At 34.5% G+C, this 21553-nt stretch overlaps 1 protein-coding gene across 1 annotated transcript in view; it reads left to right on the forward strand.

The window, feature by feature from the left end:
* LOC124533905 (heparan sulfate glucosamine 3-O-sulfotransferase 1) overlaps positions 1-21186 on the forward strand; it is a 54000-nt gene extending 32814 nt beyond the window's left edge. Inside the window, exons 4-9 of the mRNA XM_047109481.1 lie at positions 2827-2995; positions 14522-14665; positions 14917-15132; positions 15628-15845; positions 16516-16673; positions 17096-21186. Coding sequence (XP_046965437.1) covers positions 2827-2995; positions 14522-14665; positions 14917-15132; positions 15628-15845; positions 16516-16673; positions 17096-17301 — 1111 coding nt within the window. The 3' untranslated portion in view covers positions 17302-21186. The remainder of the gene's footprint in view (positions 1-2826; positions 2996-14521; positions 14666-14916; positions 15133-15627; positions 15846-16515; positions 16674-17095) is intronic.
* The last annotated feature ends 367 nt before the right edge of the window (positions 21187-21553 follow it).

Here is a 21553-nt window from a genome sequence, read left to right on the forward strand (position 1 = left end):
CGTTGAGTGTACTGTTCTAACATTTGAGATACATAATGTTAGATAAATTCAATCATGTATTTCCTGCCTATATGTTACATATATAATATATCTATATAATCTTGTGTTGCATAATATGATTTCTTTATTGATGGTTTTTAACAAATGGTTTGGATTTATGAATTTTATTATACAATCAAATACCTTTTCCGACGAAGGATTTATTGACCCTAAGGCGTTGGAAATTTGGCGTTATATGCTTATTCCTTACATCTCGTGTTCATACAGTGATTATCACTGATTCTATCAATATATAATAATAATAATAAATTGTCCGTCTCTCAGAATGGATGTAGGGGTGGATCACGTGGCACTAAGGAGCTACTCCTCATTGATATGACCATTAGCCAACAGGTTCGTCGTTCTCGAAAGAGTCTGTCGACATGCTGGATAGATTACAAGAAGGCCTATGATTCCGTGCCGCATACATGGCTCTTGAGGGTGCTGGAGTTGTATAAATTAGATACAACTCTATGCAGTTTCTTGAGATCATGTATGGGACAATGGCGGACAGTCCTTCGCTATCCAGGATGCCGAACGATTCATAGTAATGATGAACCGATAAGGATTGAGCGGGGAATATTCCAGGGCGATAGTTTGAGTCCATTGTGGTTTTGTTTAGCCTTGAACCCTCTAAGTACTCTGTTGGAGAGCTCAAGGCTGGGCTATCGTTTGCGGAGAGGAGGTAAAGTAATATCCCACCTACTTTACATGGATGACCTAAAGCTCTTTGCACCTTCAGATTCACAACTAGTGGAGTTCCTAAGGTAACAGAAACTTTTAGTAATTCTATTAGAATGGAATTTGGAGTTGACAAATGCGCGGTTATGCATGTAAAGCGAGGAGAGATTGTGGAATCTGACGGATTACAACTTTCAGATTCCATAAACTTGAAGTCACTGTCCGCAAACGAATCATACAAATACTTGGGTATGTCGGAAGCGTTAGGCATCAATGTGACCGACATGAAACAATCATTGCAGGAGCGTTTCTTTGGTCGCCTGAAAAAGGTACTCAAAAGTCTTTTATCAGGTGGCAATAAGGTTCGCGCCTTCAATGGTTGGGTCATGCCGGTCTTGATGTACTCTTTCGGCATACTCAAGTGGACTCAAAAAGAACTAGACGCCTTGGATAGGAGAGTCCGTGTCCTGCTGACTGCATATCGAATGCATCATCCTCGGTCTTCGGTGATGAGATTGTACATCCCACGGAGATGTGGTGGCCGTGGCTTTTTAAACGCCAAGACCCTACATAACCGTGAGGTATACAAACTCAGGGAGTATTTTCTCCACACTGACTTGGATATGCACCGAGATGTAGTTACAATGGACAAGGGACTAACTCCGCTCTCCTTAGGCAAAGAGAACTGGCGCAAACCTGTAGTACTAAGTACTGAGAACCGCAAGGAGGTATGGAAGAGCAAGGAGTTACACGGACGCTTCTATCGGGCCCTTCATGGACCCGATGTGGACTTTATGGCGTCCGTATCTTGGCTACGGTTCGGTAACCTATTTGGTGAAACCGAAGGTTTTGTCTGTGCGATTATGGACGAAGTTATCATGACGAACAATTACCGGAAGTATATTGTGAGGGATGGCACGGTGGACATATGTCGGGCGTGTCACACTCCGGGCGAATCCCTTAGACATATTATTTCCGGTTGTTCTCGTCTTGCTAACGGGGAGTATTTGTACAGACATAATCAAGTGGCCAAGATTATCCATCAACAACTTGCACTTCGATACGGTCTTGTGGTATCAGAGGTACCATACTACAGGTATGTGCCCGACCCAGTTCTCGAGAATGGTCATATCACACTGTACTGGGACCGATCTATAATCACTGACAGGACTGTTGTCGCCAACAAGCCTGATATAGTGGTGATAGATCGGTCAGAGCGCCGCACGATAATTGTTGACATCACCATCCCTCATGACGAGAATCTCGTGAAGGCTGAGAAAGATAAACAAATAAAATATCTTGACTTAGCTCACGAGGTTGTCGACATGTGGGATGTGGATACAGCAGTTATTGTGCCGATAGTTGTTTCAGCGAATGGCCTAATGGCCAAGAGCCTCGACCAACACCTTAAGAGGCTCTCGTTGGGTAGCTGGGTCAAGGGCCTGATGCAGAAGGCAGTACTCCTCGGCACGGCTCGTATTGTGAGGAAGTTCCTCTCTCTGGAGCCCTGACCACCGGTGGCTTGGACCCTGTTCCCGCCACTGGTTGGCCTCTGTATCTTATATTTTTAAATATATTTTATATTTTTGTATTTTATATTTAAAAATGTAATAATATATGAGTGTAAATAAATAATAAAAAAAAAAAAATAATAATTTATTTCCATACAAAATTAAACAGTTACATGGTTGAACTACGACAAAAGTCACAATGTATTATAACACGGTCATCAAAAGAAACATAGATCAAGTACTGGCTATCCTAGCTAGGCTAATTAAATAACCTGTGTTAAGGAGAAACAGTCCTCTCCCCGAAAGTTGAGATATTTAAAATACGTTACAAATATCACCTAGGTAGATACAAAATACATTTTATATAAAGTGGTTGTAGGTAAATAGTAAAGAACAAATAATGAAAAAACAAATAATTTCTGTGTGTGTGTTTTTTTGCGTATTTGTGTGCGTCCGTGTATATATATAATACTGTAACATACATAAAATTATTAAAAATATTTTTTAAAAAGGATCAATATTTTGACCGTTTAAAGTCAATATTGTATGCATTAGCAGCGCTATAGTATATTGGCAAAATAATTTATTTCCGTAGATGGTTGCCGCGGTCGTCATTTCGGCCGGCGGAGGGCGAGCTGGCAGACTGCGTGCTCGTGGTCGGAGTGTCGCGGCCCAAGCTCGCCGCGGCCCTCCTCTCCGTAACGCTTCTGTCACTGTTTCTAACCTTTCACGTGCTCTACGACAGCGCTCTTTACAGCATTCAAGTAAGTAGTTGCATCATTAATTACGAGGTTAAGTACGTGGTGCCCTAGTGTACCGTTAACACAAATACAAATATGAGCTGCGTTTTCGTATTCGCTTAAAGTGAGATTAGATTTGATTGAGATTATATATCTCTATAATTGCCGAGCTGAGATGGCCCAGTGGTTACAACGCGTGCATCTTAACCGATGATTTCGGATTCAAACCCAGGCAAGCACCACTATATATATGGAAAACATCGTGAGGAAACCTGCATGTGTCTTATTTCATCGAAATTCAGCCACATTTCCATTCCACCAACCCGCATTGGAACAGCGTGGTGGAATATGTTCCAAACCATCTCCTTAATGGGAGAGGAGGACTTACCAAAGCAATTGGAAATTTACCAAGCTATTACTTTACTTTTATGTCTATAACTCCACCCATTAAATCTGCCTTAAATTTTGCTACTAACACCTTTCAATTACGTTTGTAAAAGCTCGTATCGTATTATAGTTTTTTAAATAATGGTTGTACTAGTAAATATGATTTTGCATTTCATTATGTTTTTGTTGTAATACATTATAAATGATACGGAATAAAATTAATATATCGAATTTTACATCAAGTAAATAAATAAATTTCAACAATATCAAACTATGATATGTTTATTTGTTATACAAAAATGGTTAACGTTGATATTACTGCTCAAAATGCAACTGCGAGTTGTATTGTTGCCTGTAAATACACAAATGTATGTTCTAAATCCACATGAACAATTTCGCAATTAGAGCGTAAAATGGATATATTTACAGCGTTTGAAACGTCGCGCTACAGTTTGAGATATATTATGTCTTTCAGCCTTAACGGTCACCTCAGTTGTGAATATCTCGTATTATTATTTTTACTATATGTAAAAGGAGACTGAAATAGTATGCACGTACGAGTATCATCACTACATAGTATAAAACAAAGTCGCTTTCTATGTGCCTTGTATGCTTAAATCTTTAACAACGCATCGGATTTGATGCATTTTTTTTTAATAGAGTGATTCGAGAGGAAGGTTTTTGTGTATACATAGACAATATAATAAAAAAAACAGTGTTAATTTTATAAGTTTGTATTGTGATGTATAAATGAACAATTCCTGTATATTTGGTATCAGTATTGCACCCGGGCGAAGCCAGGGTCGGTCGCTAGTTATTGTAAAAAAAAAAACAAAATATTCTTTATTTAAATCTCGTTTAAGCATTCACCATGTTACATTGGTATATTGAATATAAAGCTACCGAACTAAGTTATTTGGATTAACCAAATTTAAGCGATTAATCAGTATGCGACGCAAATCGGTACCCGTAAAATAGATTGCTATTAATTACATGTACATTTTTCATGTTTTATAACAATTACTATTTCAACTACGACGTATATGGAACACTATTTTAAAGAAGTTTGAATAACGAGTTGAGAATTTGTGACACAACAATTAAAAAAAATACAAACAGTTTTTTTTAAATGGTAATCAATATTCATCAATACTGAAAAAAATGTGGCAACACAGAGCTAACAAGAGCGTTTGATAAATTATTTCCCAAAATAAATATTGTGTATGGAAAATGCTAGTGAAATGTTTTTGAAAAGTGGAGAAACCAATCAAACCCGGCTTAAATAAATAATTTGTTAAAGGCAATGTATTACAATAAAGGATCTAAAAGATATCTTGGTTATTTGGGTAACTTGGCTTTGCTAAGTAATTACTGCTTATGTCTTGAGGCAGAAGATTATTTTCAAGATAATGTAGGAAAAGTTATAAAGATTTACTTCTTTGTTTTAATTTTTAAACATGGTATGTTGTTTTATTGTGTTACGAAAGTTTTAAATTAAGAAATAAAAATAAGGTTTGAAACAATCGTATTTTAAAAATGTTACACAACAGTTAGAAATGAACGAATGGAGCCAGCCATTGTTAAATTGAATCGTTACATTTTGGCAAGGATAATATATTATTTACAATATGTTATGTTAAAATAATATGTAAATAACAAAAATGATATTTTCAGTTAATTTATAGCCGTGTCAATAGTTGTGAAACAGAATGATGATATAGAAGTCTAAAATCTCCTAATACTAGGAGTATTAGGAGATTTTCGGAGCTTTATTCACTTAGATAAAAAAATTTCAAAAAAACCATAACAACTATCTTCAACATATAAACATGCATTAGCATATTTGAAAATTATATTTAGTAGAATAGTAATCAGTGTCATATAAAAAAACGTATTCGTCCTTAGATGACAAAAAATTAAAAAAGTACAAACAAGAAAATAATGAAGCGTCGAAAGCGACATAGTAACAGTTTAATTAAAAGAAACGATCGTCGCTCACATAAATGTCACTTGAAGTTATATTTGCCAGACGTCGGGACTGTAAAACTGTAATGTTTGTTTTTAGTTTTATACTCCCGTCTGAAACTAATCTACCGAAGCGACAGTACACTTACAGCCTGTACTTTAAAACCAGTACAGGTACTCTGTAAGAAGAAACTCGAAATCGGAAAGTGCGGTGAGCACTCGTTTCCAACATTGACTGAGGTCTTTATAAAAATTATATGATACAGGTATCAAAATGGCATTTTATAGAAATCAGTTGTCAATATTTTAAGCTTATAACGCGTACATAATAGGTTGGGGAAAAAGTTTCTTCGTATTTTATATGAAAATTTAAAAAAGTTTTTTTTATAGTTTATTTACATTTGACTAAAGTATGTAGGTGCCATTTTGTTCCATAACTTTTTGCCATCTTGTTGGTAGTGACATGATCCCATTGCTGTAAAAATTTTGGGGCTTCTGATCGAAAAACTGCGACAAGTGGTTTTGGCAGTCCTCTCGTGATGTTAACCTGACACTGCCTAAGGAATTCTGCAGAGACCGAAACAGATGAAAATCTGAAGGTGCAAGGTCAGGACTATACGGCGGATGCATTAATACCTCCCAGCCAAACTCTTGTAATTTTTGTTGAGTGGCTAAAGATGTGTGAGGTCTAGCGTTGTCATGGTGAAAAACCACACCCCTTCTGTTGACCAATTCTGGCCGCTTTCTCTCAATTTCTTGCTTCAATCTCATCGCAATACAGTTCTGAATCGATGGTCCCGCCGGGCATTAACAGCTCATAATGAATGATGTCCTTCCAATCCCACCATACACACAGCATTACCTTGTTGCGAGTTAATCCGGGTTTTGCCCCAGTCTGTGAAGCTTGACCGGCCTTTGACCACGATCTTTTTCGCACGTTCTTGTCGTATGTGATCCACTTTTCATCACCAGTTATCAGCTTCTTCAAAAATGGTTCGGTTTCATTACGTCGTAATAAAGAATCACAAATGAGTACACGGTTCATTAGGTTTCTTTCAGTGAGTTCATGAGGCACCCATATATCGAGCTTTTTTGTGTACCCAGCTTTATTCAAATGAGTCAAAACCGTTTTGTGGTCAATTGCCAGTTCTTCAGCTACATCGTAACTACTAATATGCCGATCTTGCTCCACTTTTTCAAAAATGGCATTAATTTTGTCCGTAACAGGGCGACCAGAGCGAGATGCATCTTTGATATCAAAATTTCCGGCTTGAAAACGCTTAAACCAAACTTGCGCTACTCTCACAGAGACTGCATTAGGTCCATAAACATCACAAATTTTTTTCGCGGCTTGATTTGCATTTTTACCTTTTTTATAGTAAAATTTTAAAATGTATCGAATTTCTTCTTTAGATTCACTCATTTTAACAACAACAAAAACAAATGAAAATCACACAAATTCCTAATTTGAATTTGGAAGTGCCTTCTTTAAAATTAAAACTTTTTAATGATACCAAAACCAGCCAGATACAAATGGTATAGCCAAAGAGATTTTATTACAAGTTCATGCATACTATATACGAAAAGACTTTTTCCCCAACCTAACTTACTTTTCATGTACTTAATTTATATTTATAAGTCATCTAGTGCTCAGCGATGAGAGAATGAAAGAAAACATCGTGAGGAAATGTGTATGTCATCATCATCATCATCATCATCATCATCAGTCCGTACCCGTCCACTGCTGGACATAGGCCTCAAGTGCACGCCACTGTGGTCTTTCTCCGGCTACTCGCATCCAGCTCCTGCCTGCCGCCTTGCGTAAATCGTCACTCCACCGTGCCTGAGGACGTCCTACACTACGTTTGCCGAGACGCGGTCTCCACTCTAGAACGCGTTTTACCCAACGGTTGTGGGTTCTGCAACAAATATGACCAGCCCACTGCCACTTCAGCTTACTAATCCGGTGGGCTATGTCGATGACTTTGGTTCTTTGACGGGTCACCTCATTTCTGATGCGATCCTTTAGAGAAACGCCGAGTATAGCCCTTTCAATAGCACGCTGAGCGAATTTAAGCTGGTGGACCAGCCTTGTCTTGAGTGTCCACATTTCGGCTCCGTATGTCATGACGGGTAGGACGCACTGATTGAAGACTTTCGTCTTAAGGCACTGTGGGATCGACGATGTAATGATTCCACGTAACTTCCCAAACGCTGCCCAACCCAGCTGAATTCTTCTATTCACCTCGTCCTCAAGATTGTTACTACCTAATCGCAAGGTCTGTCCGAGGTAGACATGTTTTTGAACAACTTCGAGGACGGTACCGTGTATCGTAGTCGGTTCCGGTAGAACATGTTCATTGAACATAACCTTGGTTTTATCCAACTTCATCCGTAGGCCGATACGCATAGAAGAACAAGCCAGATCGTTCAGCATTTGTTGTAGATCCTGCAGCATTTCTGCCACAATGACGATGTCACTGCCAATCTCAAGCGAGAGATATATTCGCCATTGCTGTTGATGACACGTCCTTTCCAGTTCAGCGTCTTGTACATATCCTCCATTGCGTTAGTGAACAATTTGGGGGAAATAGCGTCCCCTTGTCTCACTCCTCGATGCAATGGTATGGGATTTGTGTCCTGATTTTGTACTCGGACGGACATGGTGGCAGCTTCGTAGAGACATCTACTCATATATATCCAATATTGCCAATCAACTTGGCAACGCTGCAGGGACTCCAGAACAGCCCAGATTTCAACTGAGTCAAAGGCCCTCTATAGTCCACGAATGCAAGACACAGGGGCCGATTATACTCTTGGGACTTCTGTATAACCTGCTGCACTGTATGTGCCACATGTGGTCTATGGTGCCGTATCCGGTCCGAAACCCGGCCTGTTCCGGGGGTTGGAATTCGTCAAATCTTCGCGCAAGACCGTTCGTGATCACTCTTGAAAACATCTAATAAACGTGGCTCAGTAGGGATATGGGACCATAGTTCTTCAGCAGGGTTTTGTCTCCCTTTTTGAAGAACATGACGATCACACTCTTACGCCACGCTTGGATGGAGGCGTGGAATGTGCATGTATCTATTTTTTTTAATTTCTGGTAAATCACGCATTGAAGTAGCGTTGTTAAATAAGTTCCAAACCTCCTGACAGAGAGAGGAGTCAGTGTGTCATTTCCTTCAATGACCATCGAGATAATTAATCCACTGACAAACAGTACTACTACCAAGTATTGATGTTTGTTTTAAATCGATATCGTTGTATTTAAAGAATGAGTAAGTCACTGCTACTACAGGCACTGGGTAAATAACGACGTAGATTTTAAAATAAGTAGTGCTATGGCGTCGTAAGAAATAAAATATATATCTTAAAGTGTCAGTATCTATGAGGATTGGTAGCCACTGACCGTCAGGGGGTAGTGAATTCGAACCGCCCTACAAAAAAAAAGTTATTAATCATATTTTATAAATGATTAATATTTATAAATTTTGGTATGAAATGCGGTCTAATTGGAATACCTAATTAAAATTTTGTACAATAATGTAAATTCCAAGAAACATCTAAATGAAATTTCTTAGAAAAGAATATCTTTTCTTAGATTTAAAGAAGCGTTGTAATATTTTTAATGAATAATTTTATGTTTTGATATAAACCGTAAGTCTTGAAACGACAGACGTATTAAAGAAAAAAATATTGAACTAAAATTATAAAGGATAGATTGCGCTTATGTAAGTAATAATTTAATTTTAATATAATTCACTTCAGGTGTGTTAAAAAATAAAAGATTTATTAGATAAGATTTATCTTATCTTATTGAGATTCAGCGGTGGTTAAGGATACTTATATATCTTGTATTTCTGATAACGTCCAGAGTGGCGGTCCTCGGCGTTGAAAGGATCTTAATGAACCTGTAAGATCTTCAGATAAATTTTAAATAAATTGACGATGCAATTTTAGAGACGGAAATAAACAAGCTTTCAAGCACGAAGCTTTTGCTTCATTAGTTTCATTATCAAAACTGACTTTAAACTAATATTAACTAAAGTGTCTGTTGTGATATTTATACACTACTACACAACTGTCTGGAAATAAATAGAAAATCAGTGTCTTAAAATAAATTACTATAAATTACCATTAAAAAAAAGAAAACATTCTTTTTTTAAATGTAAACGCAAATTATTTTGTAAAACAGGCTATATCTTTAGCATCGGTTCGATGTTACGATCATGATGAGTACGCGATGGGCGTGTCAGACCAAGCCCTACCGTGAACTATCGTGGTCTCTATTTTCTGAAGGCGTAATGTTTCCACCTGCTTTAAGATACCATCAAATAGATAGCAATATGTGTGTTTAAACCATTTTAATCTTTAATGAAACGGTTTACGATTTCAATTGGCATATTGCATACATGGGCTACCTAACCCTAAATTTATGACACCGTTGTTGAATTACCTTGAAGTTACAGGCACTTTACGATATATAGCGGTAGTGCTATGATAACGTCTATATAACCATATTACAAATAACCTAGTTCTACAAAGTCTTATATAAATCAATAAAGTTAATACTAATATAGGCATTGTTATCATTAAACCAATATTTTAATTTAGTATTACAAGCTAAAGGTAAGTTTGCGTTGTTCCGCTACGTCATTTTCTTTGTTTTTAACCGACTTCAAAAAAAGGAGGAGGTTCTCAATTCGTCGGGGCCTTTTTTTTTTTTTTTTTTTTTTATTTTTTATGTATGTTACCGAATTACTCGAAGATGGCTGGGCCGATTTTGACAATTCTTTTTTTGTTTGAAAGGGCATGTTTTACAGGTGGTCCCATTGTCAGGAGATCAGGATCTGATGATGGGATCCTGGAGAAATCGAGGGAACTCCTCAAAATTTATAGGCACGCCTATAGTGATTTTGGTTTTATTCAAAGTGCCTTGGTCATATGCTCACGAAAAGTGACATTTGATGAAGTGGAACTGATGATGAAGACCACAACTGGTAATTAGAACCTATTAGTACCTAAGTAACTATTTTACGGGTTTAGTTCTATTTCTTTAAGATAGTCGCCAAGCAATTGATTTTAGTAAACATGCCTATGATGAAGTCTAGCTGATGGTGGACTACCAGGAGAATTCCTCAATGTTTAACGGCATTGTATCGGGAAAAATGATATTGTCTTATTGGCGATGAGCAGTTAACATTAGGCTATTGTAACTTAGGTAACGCTTAATTTGAGTTGCAGTCCACATCGTATTGAAACGGCGTTGAGTTATGTTTAGAGTCGAAAGCCGAAATGTACTGAGTATAATAAAGTGAATGACAAACACTACCAATTGTAATTATAAATAACAAAACAACACTAAAAAGCATTAAATAAAATTTTTATAAATAAAAAAAAACCGCCTTCAAAAATGAACTAAAAAGAAAAAAATAATCAGTTACATCCATATCCAATTAACGATTTTTTAATCACCTTTTGAAGTCGGTGCCAATAAATAGATTTAGTTTTTGTATGTATGTATTATGTATTATGTACCTATATTAGCAATGTTGGCACCGACTTTGAGAGGTGATTCAAAAATCGTTAATTGGATATGGATGTAACTGATTATTTTTTTCTTTTTAGTTCATTTTTGAAGGCGGTTTTTTTTTATTTATAAAAATTTTATATTTACAATTTATATAAAATCGCGAACCTTAAAAAAATGTCAACGATTTTTTATATTTATGTTATTTCTTCATAAATATTAGTTAAACATTTTAATATAATATAAATAACCTGCTTCGACCGTAATTTTTTAATTTCCTCTGTCTTTATTAATTAGTACTCTTCGTTGAACTGTTTTTGTCTTGTTGGAATATTTACTGGATTAAATTTATCATTTTGTGCGTGGAGTTAATACCTGTTGACTTCTAAGCAGGATATATTAATTTAAAAAATGGTGTTAACAAACATGACTTTGTATTTTTTAAATGTTGAAAAAGAGTAACTACCGAGTTTCTTGCCGGTTCTTCTCGGTAGAATCTACTTTCCGAACCGGTGGTAGCTTCAGTTAATTGTAAAATGACGATTCAAAAGTGCTTGTAAAAGCCTACTTGAATAAAGTTTATTTTGATTTTGAATTTTGATATGGCCGGAGATAATCTCTTATGATTTTTTTTAATTATTTGTATATTTAATACAAATATTTTTTTTTTCAAAAAAACAGACAGCCCATTTATCAGTAAAAGTGCTAACATTATAAAGATGTACATTTTAATATTGTTGGCACGGTACGTCTTTTATGGATACCTTCAATGCTTGTACATTTTAATTAGTTGTTTGAAAAATTAAAACACTTAACGTTGCTTAAATCGAACTCAGTATCTTGATTGACTGCCAAATTCTTACATCGACTGATTCGAAATGAAAAAATATGTATAACAACAACAGCACGTAAATAACCCACTGCTGGGTAAGGCCTCCTCTCCCCTTGTGGAAAAGGCTGGGAACATATTCCACCACGCTGTTCCAATGCGGTTTGGTGGAATACACACGTGGCAGAATTTCTATGAAATTAGACACATGCAGCTTTCCTTACGATGTTTTTCTTCACAGCAGAGCACGAGATGAATTATAAACACAAATTAGACACACGAATTATTAATTGCGTTTTAACCACTGGACCATCTCGGCAAGGTATGAAAAAAATATGTATATAAACAATAAAAAGCCATCGAAAATAGCCCAAGTGGAATTAACAACCACAATTATAATACACATCCGTACTTCATACTGCTGTAATTCGCTCTTAAATTTGAGTAAATCAGAATAATTACAAGCTCAAGACTTTCTTACTTTGTTGGCGACTGTGTAAATGACTGAGGGGCAATGGCCGCCGTTAAGGTCACCTCTCCTTCGGAAGGTTTGGAGGTTATTCCACCACGTGGGTTCTACGTGACTTATTACGTATATATTTGGCAATTTTTTCGACATTCTATTTAGCTATAGGTTTCCTTCACCATTGAGCACGAGATTTCATAGTATAAAACAAAGTCGCTTATCGCTGTTTGTTCACGTCTATGCTGTCTATGCTTAGATCCTTAAAATAACGCGAAAGATTTTGATGCGGTTCGTTTTAATAGATAGAGTGATTCTAGAGGAAGGTTTTTGTGTATAATACATGAACAACATAGTTAACAAACACTTATAATTTTGAGAGGTGGAGTGTCTAATGTAATGTCGTAAATAAACAAATTCTGTAGCATATATAGTATCGGTATTTTACCCGTGCGAAGTTGGGCCGGTGGCTAGTTATAAATATAAATTGAGTAGATACAAATTCAGTTTTGAACCCGTAATCTTTGGCTAATATTCGCGTGTTCTAAACACTGGGCTGCCTTTACTGGACGTACATATTTTATCAGTTGTTCCATCCGCGTGATTGCAGTTCAGCTATAAATATATATACTTATGAAATCGCTTGCCTCGGCTGAGTCTAAAAATCTGTGGAATATAAATTTATTTTAGAAAAAGCGTGCGCCCGGCAAGAGAGGTATTTCGGAAATTTCAACTTAATAGAAGGAAAGCGAGGGGTGATCTTCTATGAAATTTAACCGTTTAATGTCGGGACAGACAGCTAATACAAAAATGTAATCATAAAGGATACTTATATTTTTTAAATAATAGCTTAATAAAATAACCTAACATTTAAATGAGAGAGATGGTAAACTACAGATTGAGATACCCTCAGTTTGATTGTATGTTAAATGATGAATCGAATTGGAACAACTACAAAGGGTATGCACTAATGGAAACTGATTCACTGAGTATCGTCTACAATGAAGAGCAAACCAGTTAGATGAGATACACAATTTTAGCTCTTATTACATAAGTAACAAGGTCCATCAAGAATTGCAATGAAAATACATATCAATTGTGTTTTGTGCGGAATGGAAGTTCTTGGTTGAATATTAATACCAATTGGGCATAAACTAAGCTTGATATCTGGAAAGTGGAGATATCTATATTTAATACGCGAAGATATCTATTATCGAAATTATGTTTTCGAAATTAACCCTCTATAAATGTCAACATGTCGAGATGGCCCAGTGGTTAGAACGCGTGCATCTTAACCGATGATTGCGGGTTCAAACCCAGGCAAGCACCGCTGATTCATGTGCTTAATTTGTCTTTATAATTCATCTCATGCTCATCGGTGAAGGAAAACATCGTGAGGAAACCTGCATGTGACAAATTTCATAGAAATTCTGCCACATATGTATTCCACCAACGCGCATTGGAACAGCGTGGTGAATATGTTCCAAACCTTCTCCTCAAAGGGAGAGGAGGCCTTTAGCCCAGTAGTGGGAATTTACAGGCTGTTGTTGTTGTTGTATAAATGTCAACAGTAGGACAGTTATTGGGCAAAGGCCTCCCTCTATTTCTCGAGGAGAAAACTTCGAGCTTATTCCACACTACTCTATTATGATATTCGATATTTGTAGCGGTTTTTCATCCGACATATACGTTTCTTTCACTTATGAACACGTTATTATAATTAACAAAAATTAGGATCATTAAAATTCACTTGCGAACTTCGAACCCGCAATCGTCAGTTTATATAACTAGACTTTTAAAGTTAATTAATTCATGATACTTTAAATTGGCAGAAATTATTATGAAGAATATTTCGTGTAGTATAAACAACGACTAAATTTCATCACATTTGAACTCTCAATGTGTTACATTGTAACTCGACAATCCGCTTTCTTATATTTTTATATAAGTGAATTTATAGTCCGTTTCATTAAATTAGGTATATAGAAAACTATTTAATTTTTTTTTCTACATCGCGATTTTGCGCTCTTGTTTTTACGAATCAAAGAATTATCGAAATCCTTGAATTATATTCTCTATTTAAGCTTATCCAACAACCTTAAAATATAATTCGATGTTCTTCATAATAAATTATCCACTTGAAACAATTTAAATAGACAATCTTTCCTTTTCATACTATAAATATGTTGATTTTAGTTCTAACTGGTTTTAAAAACCATAATATATTAGTATATTAAGAATAAGGAATAATAAAAAGAAAATAATCTTAATACATTGTTAAATATAAAATAGTATATCAAATACTTCTCTATTCCAAAGTTAAATGTTTCCTACATTTTGAAGGTAGCGAGATCAAGTGGTGTATTTCCACAGGCGGCGAGCATGGCGTCAGCTGCCAGCGAAGGCCGTAAGATATTACAAAGTCAAGAGAGCAGTCGTACAATAAGCCACCCTATGGCTCTAAGAAAAAGGTTAAAACCGCCACGCGCGCCGCGGCCTGCCCGCCGACTCCCGCAGGTATAAACATCTTGACACATATATTTCTGCACTGACATCTGGCAATTGCCGCCAATATAAGCTATGTAAGTGCTACTAGTACTGCAACACCACAATTAGATACGATAACAACAAATCATAGACTGTTAAGAAATAAATATATCTCCTATTGACCTTCTCAGATGCAAATATCGTCCCATAGACAAGACTGCTCGCAACATCGAATATTTTAATATAATAATTTATACTCAATATTACTATTTTTCATGCAGGCACTTATCATCGGAGTTCGTAAATGCGGGACCCGTGCTCTCTTAGAAATGCTGTATCTACATCCCATGGTACAAAAGGCGTCAGGAGAAGTGCATTTCTTCGACCGTGATGAAAATTACGCCCTCGGCTTAGAATGGTATCGAAGCAAAATGCCTCTTTCATTTAAAGGGCAAATAACTATAGAAAAAAGTCCAAGCTACTTCGTTACCCCCGAGGTAAGGAACGAATAGCGTGTCGTGGTTTGTTTACTGAGTAAATATTACACGGCATTTGTTGGCAAGGCTTATGACGAAAACAATCGTACCAATTCGTACACTGTAGCTAATTGGGATAAAGAAATGTTACGCATGCTACAAACATAGCTTATCATTATGAATAATTCATATTTACCTCAAAAAACCTTAAAACTTTACTGAAAATGTTTTCATAAGAAGAACATACAGTTTTTTTCCGACTAAATTACGTAAATGTAATAATTAATTAAAGTAATTATACCGTCGAAAATATTTCCAGAACGTTCTAAAAGTTCTGCGAAATTTATTCGCTCGTTTAGCATAATAGTGAAAATATTAAAATTGAATTTTGATCTGAATACATTTACGTAAGTCTTTTGTGATATGTAAATATTCTATATGGTTCACGTTGATAAAATTTTCCTTAACATTTTGTAAATATTTTATGAAAAAGGTATTAATAGGAAATATTTTTAGGTACCAGAAAGGGTGCGTGCGATGAATTCGTCAGTGCGTCTGTTACTCATAGTGCGGGAACCGGTGACGCGAGCCATTTCTGACTATACTCAGCTACGCAGTCGGGCTACACCCTCGGCACCAACGGTTTCCCTGGTGGGCCATCCGCTACCTGACGCTGCGAAACCATTTGAGCATCTTGCGTTGGCGCCTGATGGTTCTATAAACATCGCCTATAGGTGAGAATCTTATTTTCGTCTAATGTCTAGACAATTTTAAATAGAATATGCTCTATAGAATATACTCTTAGGATCTTAAACGTTACTTAATTCTTGTTTAATTTTTTTGATAACTGGCAACATTGCCGAGCATTTGACCTGATTTTTTTTGCTTTCATTTTATGTCAATTGTTCAGTTCATTGTAAAACAAGGCAATATATGAATCTCTAACGCATTTACTAACGTAATACAATCAATATCTATATATAATAAGGATTTCCAATTAGTCAATGCAGGTCATCTGGAGGATAAATCACAAAGGATGCGACTTAGTGTTCTTTCGAAGTATATATGTACAACTAGGCTACATAAGTATTTTATTATTTCTTATTTCAATTGAAACACTATATTCATCGTTCTTACGAAACTTTTCGTCGCTACGTCGATACGGAAGTCGCCCTAGCAATTACAGGCTCAAGAGGCTTAGAACTGAGATCCCACGACTTTGCCTTACCTTACTTAAATGTACAATTTACCATTAAATAGTAACTAGCTACTTGAGCGTATTTTGTTTGGTAAAAAACTTTTTTTTTAAATAAAACCTCTTTTAAAACCTATATTTGTAACGAATAGTTTATCTCATACTTAGATATCTGGGCCATTTTCCTTATGATACTATTTTCTTCATAGGCCAATAGCCATATCCTTATACCACGCGTATCTACATCGATGGCTCGAAGTATTCCCCCGGGAACAGATTTTGGTCGTGAATGGTGATCAGCTGATCGAAGATCCGGTGCCACAGCTGCGACGCATCGAAAGATTTCTTGGATTGGAGCATAAAATAGGTAACTATAACATTTTATCTTAAGATAAATACTAATAATAACCAACCACACACTAACTTTTTTATTCGTCATATTTAAATAAACTTACTTTTACGTAGGGATTTCTCAGATTTACTTTATAAATATGGTCTTAAAGTATAGGCATCAATTTTTTATTGAATTACATATACACCTACGTATTTTGTGTCAATAAACATGCCTAAGAAAAACGACATACATAGTAAAACAACTTGATAAATTATTAACAATTAAATATATTGTCAAATTTTTAATGAAAAAAACATTTCGAGCGGGTAGAGAAGTCAGTTACCTCGGTGAGAACTCTTGACATCCTTACAACAAAAGTTTTTCGACCGACCTCAAGACTCGAGATTTCTGTCTTACTTTTGCAATTTTTATCCTGGAGTATTGTTTAACAACAGGAAGGAAAAACTTCTACTTCAACGAAACTAAAGGATTCTACTGCTTGCGTAACGACACCACGGACAAGTGCCTCCGGGAGACAAAAGGCCGCAAGCACCCTCGCGTGGACCCCGCAGTCGTCACTAAGCTACGGAAATTCTTTGTCCAGCACAATCAACGATTTTACGATTTAATCGGCGAAGACCTCGGCTGGCCTGAGGACTAAACTATACAAACCGATTAGTCGGTCAACTATCAAGTAATCTACCAAAGATGATACATTACATATCGTTGTGATGAACATATCAATGTAACCCATACATATCAAATCAAAATTAACATATCACTAGCAAATAAGATTTTTTAAAAATGTTTATGTATACATTTTAGCGTATCATAGAATAAGCTATTTAAGAGATTTATTAATTATTTATTTACATAAAGACGAGTGATTATAATTATTAAATTAGGCAAATAATTTTAATAATTGAATTCGAAAAGAAATAATTATAATGTTAGCTATGTATATTTTCATAATTGTGTTAATTGATTAAAATTTTTATTAGTAAATTCTGTTTTTGAAATTTTACGGGCAGTGTGTAAGAAAGGGAACAAAATGTTAATAAATAAAATTGAAAGATTAATTTTATTTCGAGCTGATAGTGTTGGTTTTCTTAGTATTTTATACAAACTTATAATAGAAGTAATCTACAGGCATCCAACGTGTACTGATTTGATAAACCGACCCACTGAAACCCTGAGCAATATATTTTTTATATATAACTAAGTATTGTGTGCTATCCTTATACAAAGTTGATTAGATATACAGATATGAATTTTAATATTTGTGATCGTTTCGTTTTTTAGAATCGATTGATTTTAATAATATTAAGATGTAATGTAAGTTTAATCTCTAAGTATAGATAAATGAATGAGTGTTGTAAATTATTCGCTTTCTCTTTTTAGATGTTGTAATTTGGTCGTGCAATGTGTCTTAATGTTTTGAGTTCCTTAGTAAGGCCGACAGATAATATAAAAATATTTGTCATGCTGCGGAATTATAACAATTTTTATTATTACAGGCAACACCGTGCTGTCAAAATATACCATATTAGTTTAATTTGGGTAGTCAATTATGTTGAAATTTTATACTTTAAAAAATGCCAAAGATATTTAAAGAGCAGAAAAATCTTTAAATTATATATTTTAAAATATTGAAATTATACTGTATCCCATATGTAACCAACCACGACTGCCATGCCATATTTTATTTGCTATGTAAAATATACCTACTTTTTTCAGTGAAGTGACATAGTCAATATTAATATAGTTGTCGTCGGTCTTTTTATGTAATTTTTTAAATATTAGATGAAATATTTCATATTGTCCAAATTCGAGAGTGGTCGTTTGAAGGCGTAGTTGTAAAGTTGAATTATCTCCTTAGAACGAGCATTTAGACTCCTATAAAATGAAATCTGTGTGTGTCTATGTGTCTATACTATTTCCCTTTTATCTTATTCAGATTCTTTCATATGTGTGGTTCACGCTGTAGCATATTTAAATATAACACGCTGATTTTATTAAACATTTTGAAATTGAAAATTCGACGCGGGTTTTAGAAGTATTTCTATTTAAGTGTAACGTCCAAGACTGAAGAGTTAGTTGAATAAGTCTAAGTGATACCTATTTAGCATAAAATGTCCATGGGTAAGACGTGAGACGAGAATGTCACAACCTAACCGCATCACCAACGTAACAGCAAATCGTGTACAGATGGCACTTAAAAACGCGTTTACGAGTAAATTTTTTCGGTAGGAATTTTGCTTCCTAATACAATTTTCACGATCAACGAATATTTATATGTTTTATAATTCCGAATTTTTGAGAAAGTACCTTAAGCGCACGCAAATATATGATACAGATGTTATCACACGATAGATAAATAAAAAACTAAGATATCGTCATAGTAGTGACCTCGAGCTAAAGAGCTGTAATATTTTGTAAGCAAATCGCTGAAGTTGAATTTAATCATTTTTATAATCATACTAAAATTAAACCATTGAATGTGTTCAAATACTCGTAATAGATATATATTATAACATATCTTTATTGATTCAATTTTAGCGAGACACGAAGTTAATTATATTTCTCTACAGTACAGTCTACACATGTAACTGAACGTAGAACGAGCTTTCCGAAAACAATAAATTTGTAAATCTATGCGACGTACAGTATGAATAAATTATCATAATTAGCAAATTAATTAATATCATCATCTTGCCTTTGTTCTGTTTACTTCTAATTCAATGTGTTATACGTAACACTGCGAAGATTTGGGAGGTTTTACGGCGGACCTTCTGGGTAAGGTTATTCCTTTGTTTTTATGTTTGGGTTGGTTTCTCCCTACCATGGGAGTTAACTGCGCTTAACAAAAATCCCTTATACTGTTCTTATGACGCAATCGGCTTATATGAAAATATACTCCGCCGTAATTACGATTGACAGATTATCAAATAATGTGTCATAACAAACATCTAATATAATTAATTGTGTAAACCGATTGTCCCAGTGATTGTAGAGTGATGGTCATGGTCTCATGAAAGGCTGTAGTCGTAGATGTTGATCTTGATCAATCAATTTTATAAATGTTTACAATTTAACAAAGATAAATTTAGACAGCGGAAACAAGTTACTGGCCGGTAAGAGAGCACTACGGCGTAAGAAAAAACAATTAAAGTAAATTATTTTCGACAAACACGAATTCTAACGAAATCGACGTATACTATTTGACATTAAAAAAATCATTTAAATAAGATTTTATAATATCGGCGCCAAATGTGATTAGTGATTTGTGTTTGAAATGAATTGAAATCAAAACAAAAACTGTAGGTTTCGAAATTCCTAAAACATCTTTTGAATAAAAGTTTCGCTGGAGATCCGCTCGTTTTATATAAAGCAAATAATTACGAAAACAATTATCAATAATGGAAAATAAAGCTCTTGTAATATTAAAAAGAGGTAAAAGTTGTTTTTCTGTATTTAGTAGGATGTAATTTTCGGATCTAATGTGCGACTCTTATATATTTTTTATAATTTCTATCTTACATATATATCCTTATTAAAAAAGTCACGTGCGAATCCGGTTGTTGATAGTGAATAAAAATATATAACTTATTACAGATTTATAATAAATTGAATGTATACTGGTATTTAATATATTTGTGACGTATTCTTTGTGCAATTATAATTGACCAAAACCACGATCGTGACATTCTCTGGACAATGTCGAGAATAAATTGTCATATAATTAATTATGAATTAATTATCAAACGAAATATTTACGCATCGTATTAACGTTATAAAGTAACGCCATTTTAATGGCTTATACTCGATCCATATTTAAAATCAGAGAAAATTCAAAATTATTTTATACCGAAATTAAATAAAATATACCCACCAGATAAATCCTGCCACCTAAAATAAAGAAGTTTGTCCGATTGTTAATAAATAATTTAGAAGCTTTCAATAAAGTATACAAAACTATATAGAATAATAAATTTAAATGCCTTATCAAAAATAATATAATTCGACGGATTTCAATAGTAATTTTAAATTCGCTGTCAGATGAAGTGCTCTTAAAATTAATGGAATTATTTAGCTGAAACAACGACCCTGTAACATAACCATTACGAAATATATAATAACCAAAAAATAATAATTAATTCAACTTCAGCGATTTGCATCAAAACAAGAATATCAAGCATATCAAATTTTCAATATTAACAGTTAAGTTAAAATTAGATCTCTAGTTCATTTAGTTGTATATTTTAATCCTAGCCTTTATTGTTTTAGATTTAATTAGTTGATAGATAATTTAAATCACTGTTAAATGTTGTGCACATTCATTAGTAGAATTATCTGATAAGGGCAATAATTTTTATAGTTGAATCATTTAGATACATTATATAGACATCTGTTATGTTACACTTCGATTAATAAATTTTAATACGTTTAAATCTATCTCTCTGTGTTATTAAGTAAATTGTACTGTTTTCTTATTTCGTTATTAAGGCAAAGATCAATTTATTAAAAAACTCGTATCTTAATGTTACATTTCCTTGTAAATATCTTCCAAATTCTTTTCTATAAGTTAATTGTACTTGTCTTCAATAAAATATATAAAACATTAACGATGTTTTCTTTAGCACTTAAAATTTATACGTACATGTTTCATATCAAATATTTCAATGTCATGTGTAAGACAGATTCACACACTAATTATAGATTAATACTTAAAATAGTTTATCGTAACTTTTCCATACTTAAATCACGATTTCGTTAGTGTAAAATTCATGTGCTTCATTTGTATTTATAAATTAATTATCTAATTCTCGAGTGATGTGATTTTGCATCGTATCGTAATTGAAAAAATCGTGAGGAAACCTACATGACTCTAATATTTTGGCAACTCAAATTAT

This window comes from Vanessa cardui, chromosome 11, assembly GCF_905220365.1.
Source record: "Vanessa cardui chromosome 11, ilVanCard2.1, whole genome shotgun sequence".
NCBI classification, from domain to species: domain Eukaryota; kingdom Metazoa; phylum Arthropoda; class Insecta; order Lepidoptera; family Nymphalidae; genus Vanessa; species Vanessa cardui.